The 13,684-nt window shown below is 43.4% G+C and overlaps 1 protein-coding gene across 1 annotated transcript in view; it reads left to right on the forward strand.

Moving 5' to 3' along the window:
- The window catches only part of pitpnc1a (phosphatidylinositol transfer protein cytoplasmic 1a), a 66,678-nt gene that overhangs the window by 31,389 nt on the left and 21,605 nt on the right, over positions 1–13,684 (forward strand). The window contains exon 2 of the mRNA XM_056752593.1: positions 9,423–9,571. Within this exon, the coding sequence (XP_056608571.1) occupies positions 9,423–9,571 (149 nt within the window). The remainder of the gene's footprint in view (positions 1–9,422; positions 9,572–13,684) is intronic.

Consider the following 13,684-nt stretch of genomic DNA (forward strand, 5'->3'; position numbering starts at 1 on the left):
GGGGACCGCTGTCTGCCTAAAATGTTCATTTCAGACAGTTCAACACTGGTTGGGCACAACTGCGGACAGGTGTGCCGACATGGTGACAGAGCTGAGTTCCATACCGAGAAAGAGGATGCTCTGCACTGGGGAGAGCTTGCCCCTCTCTTGGTTGACCTGGAGTCCCAATCGACCTAGGTGCCGGAGCACCAGGTCCCTTTGTGTACATAACAGATCTCGCGAGTGTGCCAAGATAGGCCAGTCGCTGAGATAGTTTAGTACCCGCTCGCCTTCCTCCTCTCAGGGAGAAAGGGCGGTCAGGGACAGACCGAAAGGGAGGACTCTGTACTGATATGCCCGCCTCTCGCACGCGAACCGTGGGAACGGTCGGTGTCGAGGAGGATCGAGACATGAAAGTAAGCGTCCTTCAGGTCGATTGCCACGAACCAATCCTGACACCTCATAGATGTCAGGACGCGCCTCTGTGTGAGCACCCTGAATGGCAGCTTGTAAAGGTGCTCTGTTCAGGGTACGCAGCCTTTGGGGGCAACCCGCCGTCTTTCTTGGGAACGATGAAGTGCGGGTGGTGACCCACTGAACATCTTGGTTTTGAGGGACGAACTCGATGCCTGTTTTGCCAGAAGGGTGGTGACCTCTACCCGAAGTACGGAGGCGTCCCTGCCTCTGACAGAGGGAGAGATGATGCCCCGAAACTTGGGTGAGTCTCTGGCGAACTGGATCGAGTAACCAAGACGGACCGCCCTCATTAGCCAGCGAGACAGTGTGGGCAGCTCTCGAGCTCCCAGGGACTGTGACAGGGTGACCAAGGGGACGGTCTGCTTCATCATTCCCACGGGGGGTGGTTCGTCGGCTGGCGGAGCTAACCATGTCGCGGGGAGTCCCCGGAGGGAAGGTTTTTGCTCCGCCTGCTTACCTGCCTGGCGGGACAACGGCACGCACTGTCGGTTTGAGAGTGGTGACGGCTGTCGTATATGTGTACGACCTCACGCCTCGCCAGGGTGTGAGGTCGGTTCGCCGAGCACAGTCCAGTGGAGTGTGCGATCGGCTGCAAGTAAACCCGGGGAGAACAGAAAACTCAGTGAGTAAGTGGGCGCCAAGCCCTAACAAGGGCCCGGCTTTGGTGACGAGGCAGGAGTCGTCCCGTACCGACCGATCAGAGCCGTGGCTGTGAAGGTTCGGGCCCGATGTTGTTCTCCCTGGGGTCTTCCCGTCAGTGTCCCTTCTCGCGAGGAGGTTGCTGACGGGGTGGAGGTTTCCCCCTCGACCTCTGCTTCCGGGGTGCCGCCTGTGGGGGCACAGGAACCGGAGCCGATGTCGAAAGGGTCCTGGGTTGCAGGGAAGCAGACGTCACGTGAGATCTCGGAGGCCTGTAGGCGGCCGAGTCGCGGCGTGAAAAAAATGTGGTTAATTGCCACTGTCTGCTTCGCCGTCAAAAAACTGCTGAGCGCAGTCCTCGACGGTGTTACCAACAACCCACCCTGCGAGATGAGTGCATCAAGAAAGCGGACTTCCTTGCTGTCACTCTTCTGCACAAGGTATAGCCGGGGGTGTCTCTCCTGGACCACTACCGTGGACATCGTCCGACCCAGGGCCCGTGCCGCCGCCTTAGTCGCCCGTAGAGCGCTGTCAGCGGCGGCACGGAGATCCTGCATTATACCCGGGTCGGCCTTACCCTCGTGGAGCCCTCTCAACGCCCTGGCCTGGCGGACCTGCAGGATGGCCAAGGCATAGAGAGAGGAGGCAGCCTGGCCCGCAACATCGCAAGCCTTCGACACCAGTGATGCCAAAGTCTTACGTGCTTTGGACGGTAGGAGTGGTCGATCCCCCCCCAGGTGGTAGCCGTCCGCGGCACAGGTGCACCGCAGGCGGACGTTCCACCCGGGGGATCTCGACGCAGTCCTTGGCTGCCTCACCATCGAGGGAAGTAAGGGAGCCGGAGCTGGTTTCACTGGAACGGTCCGTGAGAGGAGCGTTCCAAGTTTTACACAGCTCCTCATGCACCTCCGGGAAAAACATGGCACCCGGGGTGGGCGCGGTTTGCACCGCGCACCGACCTCGGGAACCACGCATCCCCGGGTTAGCACGGATGACATCACTTCTGCTTCCTCCTGAACTCGACCGCTGGGGGTGGAGTTTGGATTCGGCAGAGTCGGATGCCAGTCTCCCTCCGATGCTGCGAGCGACATCTCATCTACGTCACACATCGTTTCCGAGTGTGTGCGTGAGGATCCGGACGGTATGCCACCGCCGGTTGGGGAACGTTCAGAAGAGCGAATCGGGGTGCGATCGGCCCGTGAGCACTTGGCTGGCGGGTTTACGTTCGCAGAGTTCCCCGTATCACTAACGCTGCTAACGTGGGTGGTCATCGGGGCCGTAGCCACAGATGTCACAGCCCGGGTAGCAGACGAAATGGTGGCTGGTTCCCGTAGGAAGACAGCCACCCGTGACCGCAACTTCTGAATGACAATCTGCCCGCAGTGCAGGCAGATGTGTCAACGAACGCTGCTTCAGTGTGCTGGACGCCCAGACACCTAATGCAGCGATCGTGTCCATCCCCCTCCTCGATGAGGGTGCCGCACCCAAGAGAACAGCGGGACATGCCGCGCTGGAGAATGCTCAGTCAGTCCTGAAAAGGACTTTTAGAAAAAATCTCTAACACCTCCGGAACCGCCGAGACGCCCAGGGGAAGGTCGCTGCAGAAAGGGACGATCCGCTGTAACACGTCGTAGCACCAGCGTGTAGTTGTAGAGGATTGAATCCTGAGTTGTACTCATGAGCGATGGCTCTGAAGAACAAAAGGTAAGTGAATGCTGCACGCCGGCCTCCTTTTATACCGGATTTCCGGGGGCGGAGCCCGGCATGCAAATTGCATTCGCCAAATTTCATTGGCCTTTTCTATAGTAGTCAGAGTTGATTGGTTCTCAAGGGCGAACCCCATCTGTCGTTCTCGACACAACGTCGAGAGACCGACAGAAAGGGAAACAGTGATAGAAAGATGCCAGGTGCAGATAGGAAGACGGCATTGTACCGCGGTGTTGCTGTTACCATCACTTTAGCATACAGTACAGGACAAGGCTGTGGCATCCGGCTCGTGTTCAGCAGGTTTTTTGTCTGGAGTGATAAGAGACTCATTTGCTCTTTGTTCTGCTAAAGCTGTTAGAAGAACGGCGCTCAACAGAAGGCGTTTGATTTGTACATGTGTCATGGGCATTAGATCTCTCTGGGTAGTACTAGTTAGCTGTTAGGTGTCCTTCTGTGTCAAAGGAAAGCGGAATTATCACCCAGCTATGGCTCTGCTGTATTTCTCTACTTGGCTCTGAAAATATGACTCAAGGTTTTTCTTCTGCAGAACACAAAAGAAGACCTTTGGAAGAATGTTGGTAACCAAACAACAGCAGTACCCAATCACTTGCATTGGTTTTGTGTCCATACAATAAATGTGAATGGGTACTGCAGTTGTTCCAAACCTGTATTAATGTCTTAGTTGTATTGAACCCCAAAGATATTTTGAAGAATGTAGATTCCAAACCGTTCTGGGTCACCATTGACTTCCATAGTGGTACTTTTCCTACTGAGGTAGTCAATGATGCCCCAGAACTGTTTGGTTTGCATTCTCCTAAATAATTTTCTTTGTGTTTGACGGGTGTTCCTTTTTAAAATGCACATTGTAAATGACTCAATCTCGCACTGCTTTTAGTTCGAGCAACATTTCCTCCTGATCCCAGAGACGAGCTTCACGCGAAGCTACGCATACAAATAATATCGACACATTGCATATACTCTTGCTCTGCAACTCTTTTTAGTGCCTCAGTGTGACTATAACGAAACAACGCCTCCAATGTGGCGTAATGCCGCAACTGTAGTTACAAATTACACTGTCTGTTAATCGCAGGATTTCTTGTGAAGACACCCGACATAATTTTGGCCAGAGTCAGAGGCGGCTTAAACATTTGACGAAGGCGCCGCCTCCAATTTCTCTATGCAGGAGAAACCCTGGTAGTACAGTATCAATAGTTTCACCCCGCGGTTATTGTTATCACTGGTATATCGTGTCACCTTGAAAGACGGCAAAATGAAAATTTCTTATTCTCCCGTTCCTTCTGAGAGACATATTCTGAGCTCGAAATAAATCTGCAACTGCGGACAAACTAGTTTGACTCGAGCTTGTTTTTTTTATAGACAGTTGGCTTGTTTGAAGTTGTTTTAGATTAAAGATCACACTTAATTTCCTGTTCTCCACAGGCACAAAATCCTGAAGCGTTCTAATTAGCAGCGAATGGGAGACATATAAATGTGGCACATCGCTGTTGGTGTTTTAATGATATAGCTCTGTTTGAGAAGCATTGTGTAGATGATGGCTTTACAGTCATCTGCTACCGTATCTCGCCCACTCTCTCCACAGCCTGTTGCGAGAGATACGGTTTTCACTGTGTCTTCTCAACACCGAGGGTGCTTTTCTTGACGATACATCACCCATGAGAGCTTTAAAGCCTTTCTCCAGTGTTTTATTCATAAAGCTCTATGTTTTGTATAACTCCGTGCAATCTCCATTTAGAAGTGTTTGAAAAGGCGATGGTGAGATTATGGATGTAACGATTATGATAAACCACAATAAAAACGCCCAACGGTTAGTAATATCATGTTTTAGTCATCATTAAACCGTACCAACTTATCGTTACTAGCGGTTATAAATGTCCAGCGTCAGCCAAAGTTAGCAGCAGTATAAAGAGGTGCATTATGAAACGAGGATTTTGTTCATTTATGTCAGGAGTGCAAAATAAACAAACAAAATAAAATGTTATCGATATGAGACATTCATATTTATCCTCGTCTGCTCCTGTTTATTTGTGATGACGGGGCTTTTAGTCCAAAAATGTGCATATTGGGGGAAATACAGATAAACTGAAACGCGTGTGCTTCATATTTCTTTAGACAGACTGATGATTTTAGAAAGCTCTGATCAACTCTGTCTTTCTTTGGCGATGGCTCTTATGACTGCTGGTGTCGCCTGGGTCCTAAAGTACACATGTTACTTACGGCACCTGCAGACCAATAACAAGAGAAACTTTTACCTAATGCAGTGTTTCTGCTTACATTTTGTGAAACTGTGGCTCTCGATGATGTCAAACGCTAATTAAAGGAACCCAGGGTGTAGAGAGATGTATGGCTTAATACGTTGTTATAGCCAGTGTTCAAAATGTGTCAAAGCTCTTGGGAGTCCCATAACCAGCCTTTAAAAATCTATTTTACTGTTATTTTTATATTTTGCATTGTACGTTTTGTGTCAAGTCTGTCTTGCTGAAATGTCACTTTTTGCTAAATCTCTTACATTTATTGATAACAGTAAGATTAACCATTTTTGCATGGATTTTTCAGATTAAATTTTAATTTTAATTTGGTTCTTATGATACATCTTTACGGGAAGGTATTAACATTGTTATTCATTTCTGAGTTAAAGATTTATCCAGTGGCTTGTGTTGTCAATATGTACGGATGAGTGTTTGAGAACATTTGAGAAACTTTGGCATAACAACATGATCCAGGCCGGCTTCACCGTTGTACAGAAGACGTAAATCGACAGTACCGTGACAACAGGAGATCAGTACATAATAGAGGTTTGAGGTTGACCTGAGCCAGTACACAACCAAATGCAACCCAGGCAAGCAGCACTAGCTCTTTTCTCCAAGCATACGGGGCACGCGAAGCCCCCTGCGCTCGTGATTGAAGTCTTTCTTTAGTGCACCCGAGAGAGCTTTTTCACTATCAACAAAACCACAGTTTTCTCTCGCAGTCACAATGAGGGCGGCCCTCAAGAGCTCTCAAAGAGCAGATTGACACCAGAATCAAATGACCGGCCATTAAGTAACTCTATTCCCAAGAAACACACTTGCTCTCAAGGTAACACAGCAATCCTGTGGGTGAAACAAGAGCCAAACTCGAGAGAGCGAAAAAAAGCCAAGTTTGCAATCGAAGAAGATTGAGCGGTTGCTTAGGGGATTTGTTGAGCTCCCTTCGCCACGTCCCCGCCTCATTTGTTTATTTTGTAAGGCCGGGTTTCACTCTCCACTTTGTTTTTTAATGTGCCACTCATGCAGTCTGTCCGTCCCCTCGGGTCTCTGTGCGACTGTCCGTCACACATAAAGTGAAAGTGGGAATTATGAATTATTCACAACCACTTGAACCTCCAACCCAACCCCTCCAAGCCTATCCGCTGTACTTCTGTATCTTTACTTCTGCTTTAATTGGCTTTCAGAGGATAACAATGAGGACAATATCTCATTAATCAAACAAAGAGCCGGCATTTTCTGAAACGCTCTGTTGATTGGAGAAGGTGAAGGTGCAACATAATAAGCGTTGTGTGCGGTCCCCCTTGTCGGAGCGTTTGAACTATCATTATTTTCTTGGAGTTTACTGTTATTTGGGAAGCGTGAGGCAGTTAATGTACTATAATAGGATATTGGAGGTTAAACGCAGTATATTTCGGTGATGTCGTTCTTTGGTCAAAGATTAATGTGCAGATACAAGGGCGTACTTCTTTAGGGTCATTTTTCTCATATATTATCCAGATTTTCACTGCACAATTATCATGTCAGACCTCACGCTGCAATATTTGATATCTACTGAAATAAAATCAGCCCGTGCTGTCCAAAACATGTATTGCGATTTATTTTTCACATCTCAACCGACTTGATACATCACATATTAAAATTTCAAAATCGATTTTCAACCTCATGAATCGTTACATCTAGGGCTGCAACTAACGATTATTTTAATAATCGATTAATCCATAAAAAAAATCAGATTAATCCATGAATCGGATAAAAACATAAACCAAGAAAAGCATTCATTTCCAACCCTTTATTCAAAAACAGAACTTAAATCTTTAGAAAGTGCACAAATATGTTGCTCCTTGAACATCCCTGAGCTGTTATAATAATAATAAAATAAAAATGGACTAACACAAAAAACATGCACATGTATGTTTTATATCTGCCAAGCATATAGACTTTTTTTAAAATAAAGTGCCACCTGAGCTGCCAGAACAATAAATAATTTATAAAAAAATAAAGAACAATACAAATCAGAAAATTTGACAGGATTTGTTTGAATGTCAGAACTTGTTCTCTACACTACACTGCAGACAGACACTCGCAAATGCACACACTGGCAGACGCACACACTTTTGCAGACGCACACACTCACAATCTCTCACACTGACACACACACACACACTCTCTCTCAAATTCACTTGAAGCTTATTCATTAAATTATTACCATCATTGTAGTAAGTGCAAGCTTCATTTATACACCACATTTTAACAAAGCTTAAGATGACCGAGTGCTATAAAAGAACTTTAAAATTAAATTAAAAAGTACAACACAGAAATATATTTGTCAATAATACCCATATGGGACAAAGCACAGAATATACACGGCAAAATTTGCTTTTCTAACTTAGTAGTTTTGTCCTGTTGTCAGTTCAAATATCAAAAAAATCTTAAATCAAGATACATTTACTAGACACATGAAATAGCATAAGAAATGATGTCTTGTTTTCTGAAAAAACACCTCAAATTAAGTGATTGTTTGCTTAAAACAAGCAAAATTATCTGCCAATGGGGTACAAAAATAATCTTAATGAGATATAATTTCAAACAGAAGTTTTAAGCATCTATTAATTTTCTCATGCCATTTTTCTTGTCTAATAATCTTGATTTTTTTTAGATACTTGGACTGGAAACGAGAAATAAATTACTAAGAAAAGCTTTTTTTGCAGTGTAACTATACATGACAACAGACTGATAAATGAATGGTTCAAAAAAGGCTAGAGGAAAAAAACGTGTTTTTATTCTTGCAATGCAAAGTGCAAAGTAACTATACCACCCCTGCTTTACTACTGTTATTAAACAGCTAATGCTAACTTGTCATGCTTGTCAAGATGGATAACGAGTAAACATCCGCACCAGGGACATTACGTTCCTCACTTCAAAACGGAACAAACGTATGATTCCGTAATGACTTAACCTGCTGTTGAACTCCCTTCTTCCTCATCAAAGAGTCCAACATGTTTGGGTTTCAGGTGCTGGATCATTGCCGTGTTGCTCCCGTGCAATGCCATGTCGCTTTTGCATATTTTGTAGTTAACACAGTTTTTCTGTTTATTTAGTGTGAAATGCTCCCGCACCTTGGATGACTTGGGTTGCGCGGATTATTGCCTCCGCCATGTATCTTTCCTCCGCTAGTTTTTTTTTTAATTTTTGCTCCGCCCTGTCTATGAGGCAACGAACTCTGCTAGCATCAGTGCGCGAGAGAGACCGAGTGTGTTCACTCCGCTCCGCGCTCGAATAAAGTTTTTTTTATAATCAAACGTCTCCGTGTCGAGCGACACAACGAATCGATTATGAAATCCGATGCCAACTCTTTTAGTAATCGATTTTTATCGATTAAATCGATTCGTTGTTGCAGCCCTAGTTACATCCCTATCGGCCAACCAATAGAATCAGTTCTGTTCGGAGTTCTGTTTGGCCTAGAGCCCATTACATCATGTATAAGTTGAAAATGAACCTGAATGTTTAACTCAAAAACGTAAATGCAGCTGTTTGAAATAACGTTTATGGTCTTTCATGATGTTTGTTGACAATCGTGTGCAGTGTTTTTAAATACATGCATGGCTGTGTGTGTGGTCTTGTTTGTCTTACGGGAGCCAAACCTGAGGTCCACCTACATTGTGGGGACCAACCAGCAGCCTCCAAAGGGCAAATAGATTCCAGGGAGGCTCAGGTGTAGAGGTGTTATTAAGTGTAAGGGTATGGAAAATACCAAAACAAACCTCTGTGTGCTGCATTTCACAAATAGTGACTCATTTTCTGAAGCTAGTGTGCATTTCCAAAGTCACACTTCTGCAAACACCGTGCATGTTAGTCAGAGACAGGCGTGATGTATTCGATTGAAACGGGCTTTCAGTAGAACACTTTGTCCACATAGATATATTTATCTAGACTAAGAATAGCAAGAGAAACACACGAAGTCTGTATCTGTTCAGCTTGAAAGCTTTGAAATGGGAAATACATCACGTCTAACCACCCATATAGAAATATAACAGCATTAGCCACAGGGCCGTGGTCATATAAAGCTTTTATAGATGTTCTGGCTCGATAAAGATCTCTGCATTTCTCGGGTTTGAGATGCTGAGAGTTGGACAGGTATTCTGTTCACAGAGATAAGCAGCTGCCACATCCGTCATGCGTTCAAACAGTTCATGTGTTTGCTGACGGGAGCAGTATCGCAGGACACTATATGAATTGTGTATCGCTGCTGGTGGGAAAATTTGTTTCTACACTAGTCGGTCTGGCAGATATGATGAAGTATGTCATTAATATTTAATACGGTGGTTGTAACGGTGTTCTGCTCTGTGTCTATAGTACAGGATCGGTCAGCTGTACATGATCAGCAAGCACAGCCACGAGCAGAGCGAGAGAGGAGAGGGTGTGGAGGTGGTGCAGAACACACCTTATGAAGACCCCACGTACGGCCCGGGCCAGTTCACCGAGAAACGCATTTATCTCAACAAGTGAGTATAGCAACCGTTCATCTGTCTCGATGCTTCTCTTGAGTTGCTTCGGTAAACTCAAGATGTTATTTTCTAATAAAACTCTGTCAACACATATCTCGCATTCACTGGTCCCTGACTGGTTTCATCTGGTTTAACTGGTCAGATCAGCTGACACGCTGACTCAAACCACCTGAATACCAGCTTGACCTGGCTGGAAGTTTGGCCAGCTTGGAAAAAACGGTTGGCTGGTCTTAGCTGGTTTTAAATGGAAGTAGCTGGTTTAAACTGGTCATCCTAGCCTGGCAAAGCTGGTCAAGCTGGTTTTAGATAGTGGGTCGGCTGATGTTCCATCCTGACCAGCTTAGGCTGGTTTTAGCTGGGACTTTTTTTAAAGCCGAGACAATCTAGGGGTAAGTGAGAAATGAGGTACCAGTAGCTGTGCTTTATCTCGAATATATCTTTTATAATTGGCGTTGATAGGCCCGATTCTTCGCGTCTAAAACAGCAAATTGAAATAGGATGTCCCAAATCATAGTATGCTGAAATGAGTATTAAAGTACAGGGATAGTCTACTGTTTCCGGTGAAAATGTAAAGTGTGAATCCATGGACACTTAAAGGACAACTCCGGTGTCGACCAGCTCACTTAGCACAGCGTTCGTGGATCGACTTGTCGAGACTGTTTTTCAAGATGGCGGATGTCTGTATACGCGTAATGTACTGTCTTTATAAAGTATCTTCTTTTTAAACTATTTGTACACTTACAAAGTTCTCAATGCTTCGGTTTGCATGAAGGGACCCTCATTATGCTACCGTGTTAGTGTGAGGCTATTTTGAGCCTTGTTAGTGGTATTAACTAGCGATTTAATATTATTTACTCTGTGCCCTATATACAAGCGCTAGAAGCTAATCTGTTTTTAGAGATAAAACTCTTTACATTCGATTTTCATGAAAACTCATCCTAGAGAACGATCTACTCGGTAATGATGTGTTAATTACCCCTAGGTTAATTTTTCACCGGAGTTGTCCTTTAAAGGCTGATAGTACCCACCACAAGAGGGCGGAGTTTAGTGATGCTACACTGCATTAATAAAATAAAAGATGCTTCACTAAATTAATAAATGATAGTATAGAGTAAACATTACATGCAAAGCAATGAATGAATAAATACTTAAATGCAAGGAAGAGCTATATTTTGATGTCCGAGACAGTTAAGGATCCTAGTGTTGTCTAGGCAACAACGGCCACTTCCGTTTCGTAAAAAAGTAAGCGTTAATTGACTCGGGAACCTTTTATGATACAATTCCCAGTTAATAAAGTCAAATCCTAATCTAAATCACTGAACATTCTTTCATTTTATATAATGCATTTATAAAAGGTCCTTGTGTTTTGGTGAAACCACTGCAGCACAGGTCTTCAGTTCTCTCTCACAGAAAGAGCAGAGTCTCAAAATAAACAATAGTTTAGCACCGATCAGTGAGGACATGACCAGAGACCCAAACACCGTACCAAAAATAGCCAGTAATCCACTTCACGGGACACCGTCACTCCCTCAGGACGCTGTCCATTCTGGGCACAGATAAATCAATGAACTGCAGTCTGGCCTGGAGGGTATATTGAGCTTTATAGGGGTCACTGTCCCTTGACCTTGGATTTCTGTTTAAAGGGATACATCACCCAAAAATAAAAAATTCTGTCATCATTTACTCACCTTCGAGTGGTTCCAAATCTGTATAAGTGTCTTTGTTCTGATGAACACGGAGAACAAATATTTGAAAGAATTTGTTTACCAACTAGTTTTTTCACCCCATCGACTCCCATAGTAGGAAAAAATACTTGATCATTGTTTTTGTTTTGTTGAACACAAAAGAAGACATTTTGAAGAATGTTGGACAGTAAACAGTTCTGGGACACTTTTGACAACCATTGTATTTTTTCTTACTGTGGGAGTCAATATGGGGCAAAATCTGTTTGGTTATAAACATTCTTCGAAATATCTTTCTCTGTGTTCATCAGAACAAAGACACTTATACAGATTTGGAACAACTCGACCGGATGTAAATGATGAGGCCCATTTTTGAGTGAAGTATCACTTTAAATTGTTCCGTGGAGGGTCATGATTGGCTATTAGATGTCCTTGACATAATTTCCAGCCCTGTGGGGATTGACATCAGAAGTGTAATTGACCAACCAAACATAATATAAACAACAAGTATATACAGTATGTATTGCAAGTCATTAAACTAATTAAAATTAAGATTAATTAATTGCTTTACTTCTTTCATTGGAAGTGTTATTTTATTACGAAATCATCCAACACGGATGAATCATCTTTTCTTTAGAGCCATGTTTATGACCAGTGTTGGGTGTAACTAGTTACTAACTAATATTATACTTCGATTTATTTACCTTAGAAGTAAGGGATTACTCTTATTCTTTCTGTTATTTATTTACAGTTACTTCTGATGTCATTCAACTAAATACTTTGTGATGTATTCAATAGTGGATATTACATCAAGTATCACTTTAAAATGTATGCTTTCATGTCTCCTTTGCACATTTGTAATTCCTTGGTCAGTTAATAATAATAATTTATGGAGTTATTTATTATTTAACTGAACGAATTAAAAGACCCATTTCATGTCTATCCTTGAATCAATTTTAATCAAGGTTGATGTAGGATATAGAAGGTAAGTAGTAATAAGTATTTAAATATTTTTTGGAGAGAGTCATTTGTAAAGTAATCTAATTACACTATTGAATATGTCATTAGTAACTAGTAATTCATTACTTATTCAGAGTAACCTACCCAACACGGTTTATGACATACGTATGTAGATTTTGTTTGTGGTCACTGTAACCAATCAGTTGTTAAGCCACACCCCCAATGATGATGTCAGACAAATAAATAACCTTTGCAGTAATTATTCTCCCTGTTCCATTTGATTGTCTCCTGCTAAACAACAGCTAATCATGAAACCTTTTACCTCAGACTGTTGCTGAACTGACCCTAATGAAAAATCATTCCCTGTCTGAACATTCACCCTCCATCTCATGTGAATCTGAGATGATCAGCCGGAGATAAAGGAAGATGAAAGACAAGAGAATAAAGGGCGAATATGCAAACATGGAAATTAAGAAACGGAGCGAACACAAGAGAATTAAAGAGAAGCTGAAGGAAGGGATAAAATGAGAGCGCGAGGAGGCTGAGATGTGCGTGGGCCGGGAGACGACTGAGCTCCAGCTTCTATGCTCTATAATTCGAGATTTAACTGTAGGAAGCTGTACCTGCGCTTTCGCCCACAGGCCACCTGCCTGTGCATGCACATGAACGTGTTTGCGTCTGTGTCACTTGCGAGCTGTACCTCAGGAATAGATCGAAGTGTAACTTCATTTCACGCTGACGCTGGTGGAAAATACATTGTTTTATTGGTTTTTAATTTGAACGTCTGGCAACAAAGCCATCCAACCCAATGTAACATAATCAGCTTATAAAGGTTTATGGAAATCTGTACGCGAGCAAAGACTCGTATCCGAAGTGCTATGTGCATTTTAAAAGCCCTTAGGATGGGAAAATGTACCTCCCTCTACATCACAGATGTGCCAAGTCATACGCCAACAAAACCTGCTGGGTCTGCATAAAAATGTTCCCTTTAGCACTGGCACTGATCCCAGTTTGAGCCGACTCTGCATCTGTATAGGACACGACAGAGGACGAGAGTGCACAAGAACTTCATCCCAGTCAGCTTATTAAATCGGGATGCAAATTTATCAAGCTCCTTGAACACGGAATGGATTTATTAGCGTCGCAGTGAACCCATCAACAATGAGGTTAATGATGTACTGTTCAGTTTTGTGTGGGACGATACATATATTCCGCAATTTAATCAGACATTAGTTTCAGTTTTGAAAATGGCAACACTTCCACTTTGACATTGTCAATTAACAATCTTGGGTTGTAACACACAGCCTATGAAACCCAGGGTTTGCAATACAAAAGCATTGTAATATATGAAACCCTATTTAAAAAAAACTGATTTATTTTAAAAAGGTTAACCATTTTTGTTCAAATCAAGCAGATAAATCAATAAGAAAAGCTAAACCCTTGGAGGTAATGTCTTAAAAATACATTT

This window comes from Triplophysa dalaica, chromosome 7 (assembly GCF_015846415.1).
Source record: "Triplophysa dalaica isolate WHDGS20190420 chromosome 7, ASM1584641v1, whole genome shotgun sequence".
Taxonomy (NCBI): domain Eukaryota; kingdom Metazoa; phylum Chordata; class Actinopteri; order Cypriniformes; family Nemacheilidae; genus Triplophysa; species Triplophysa dalaica.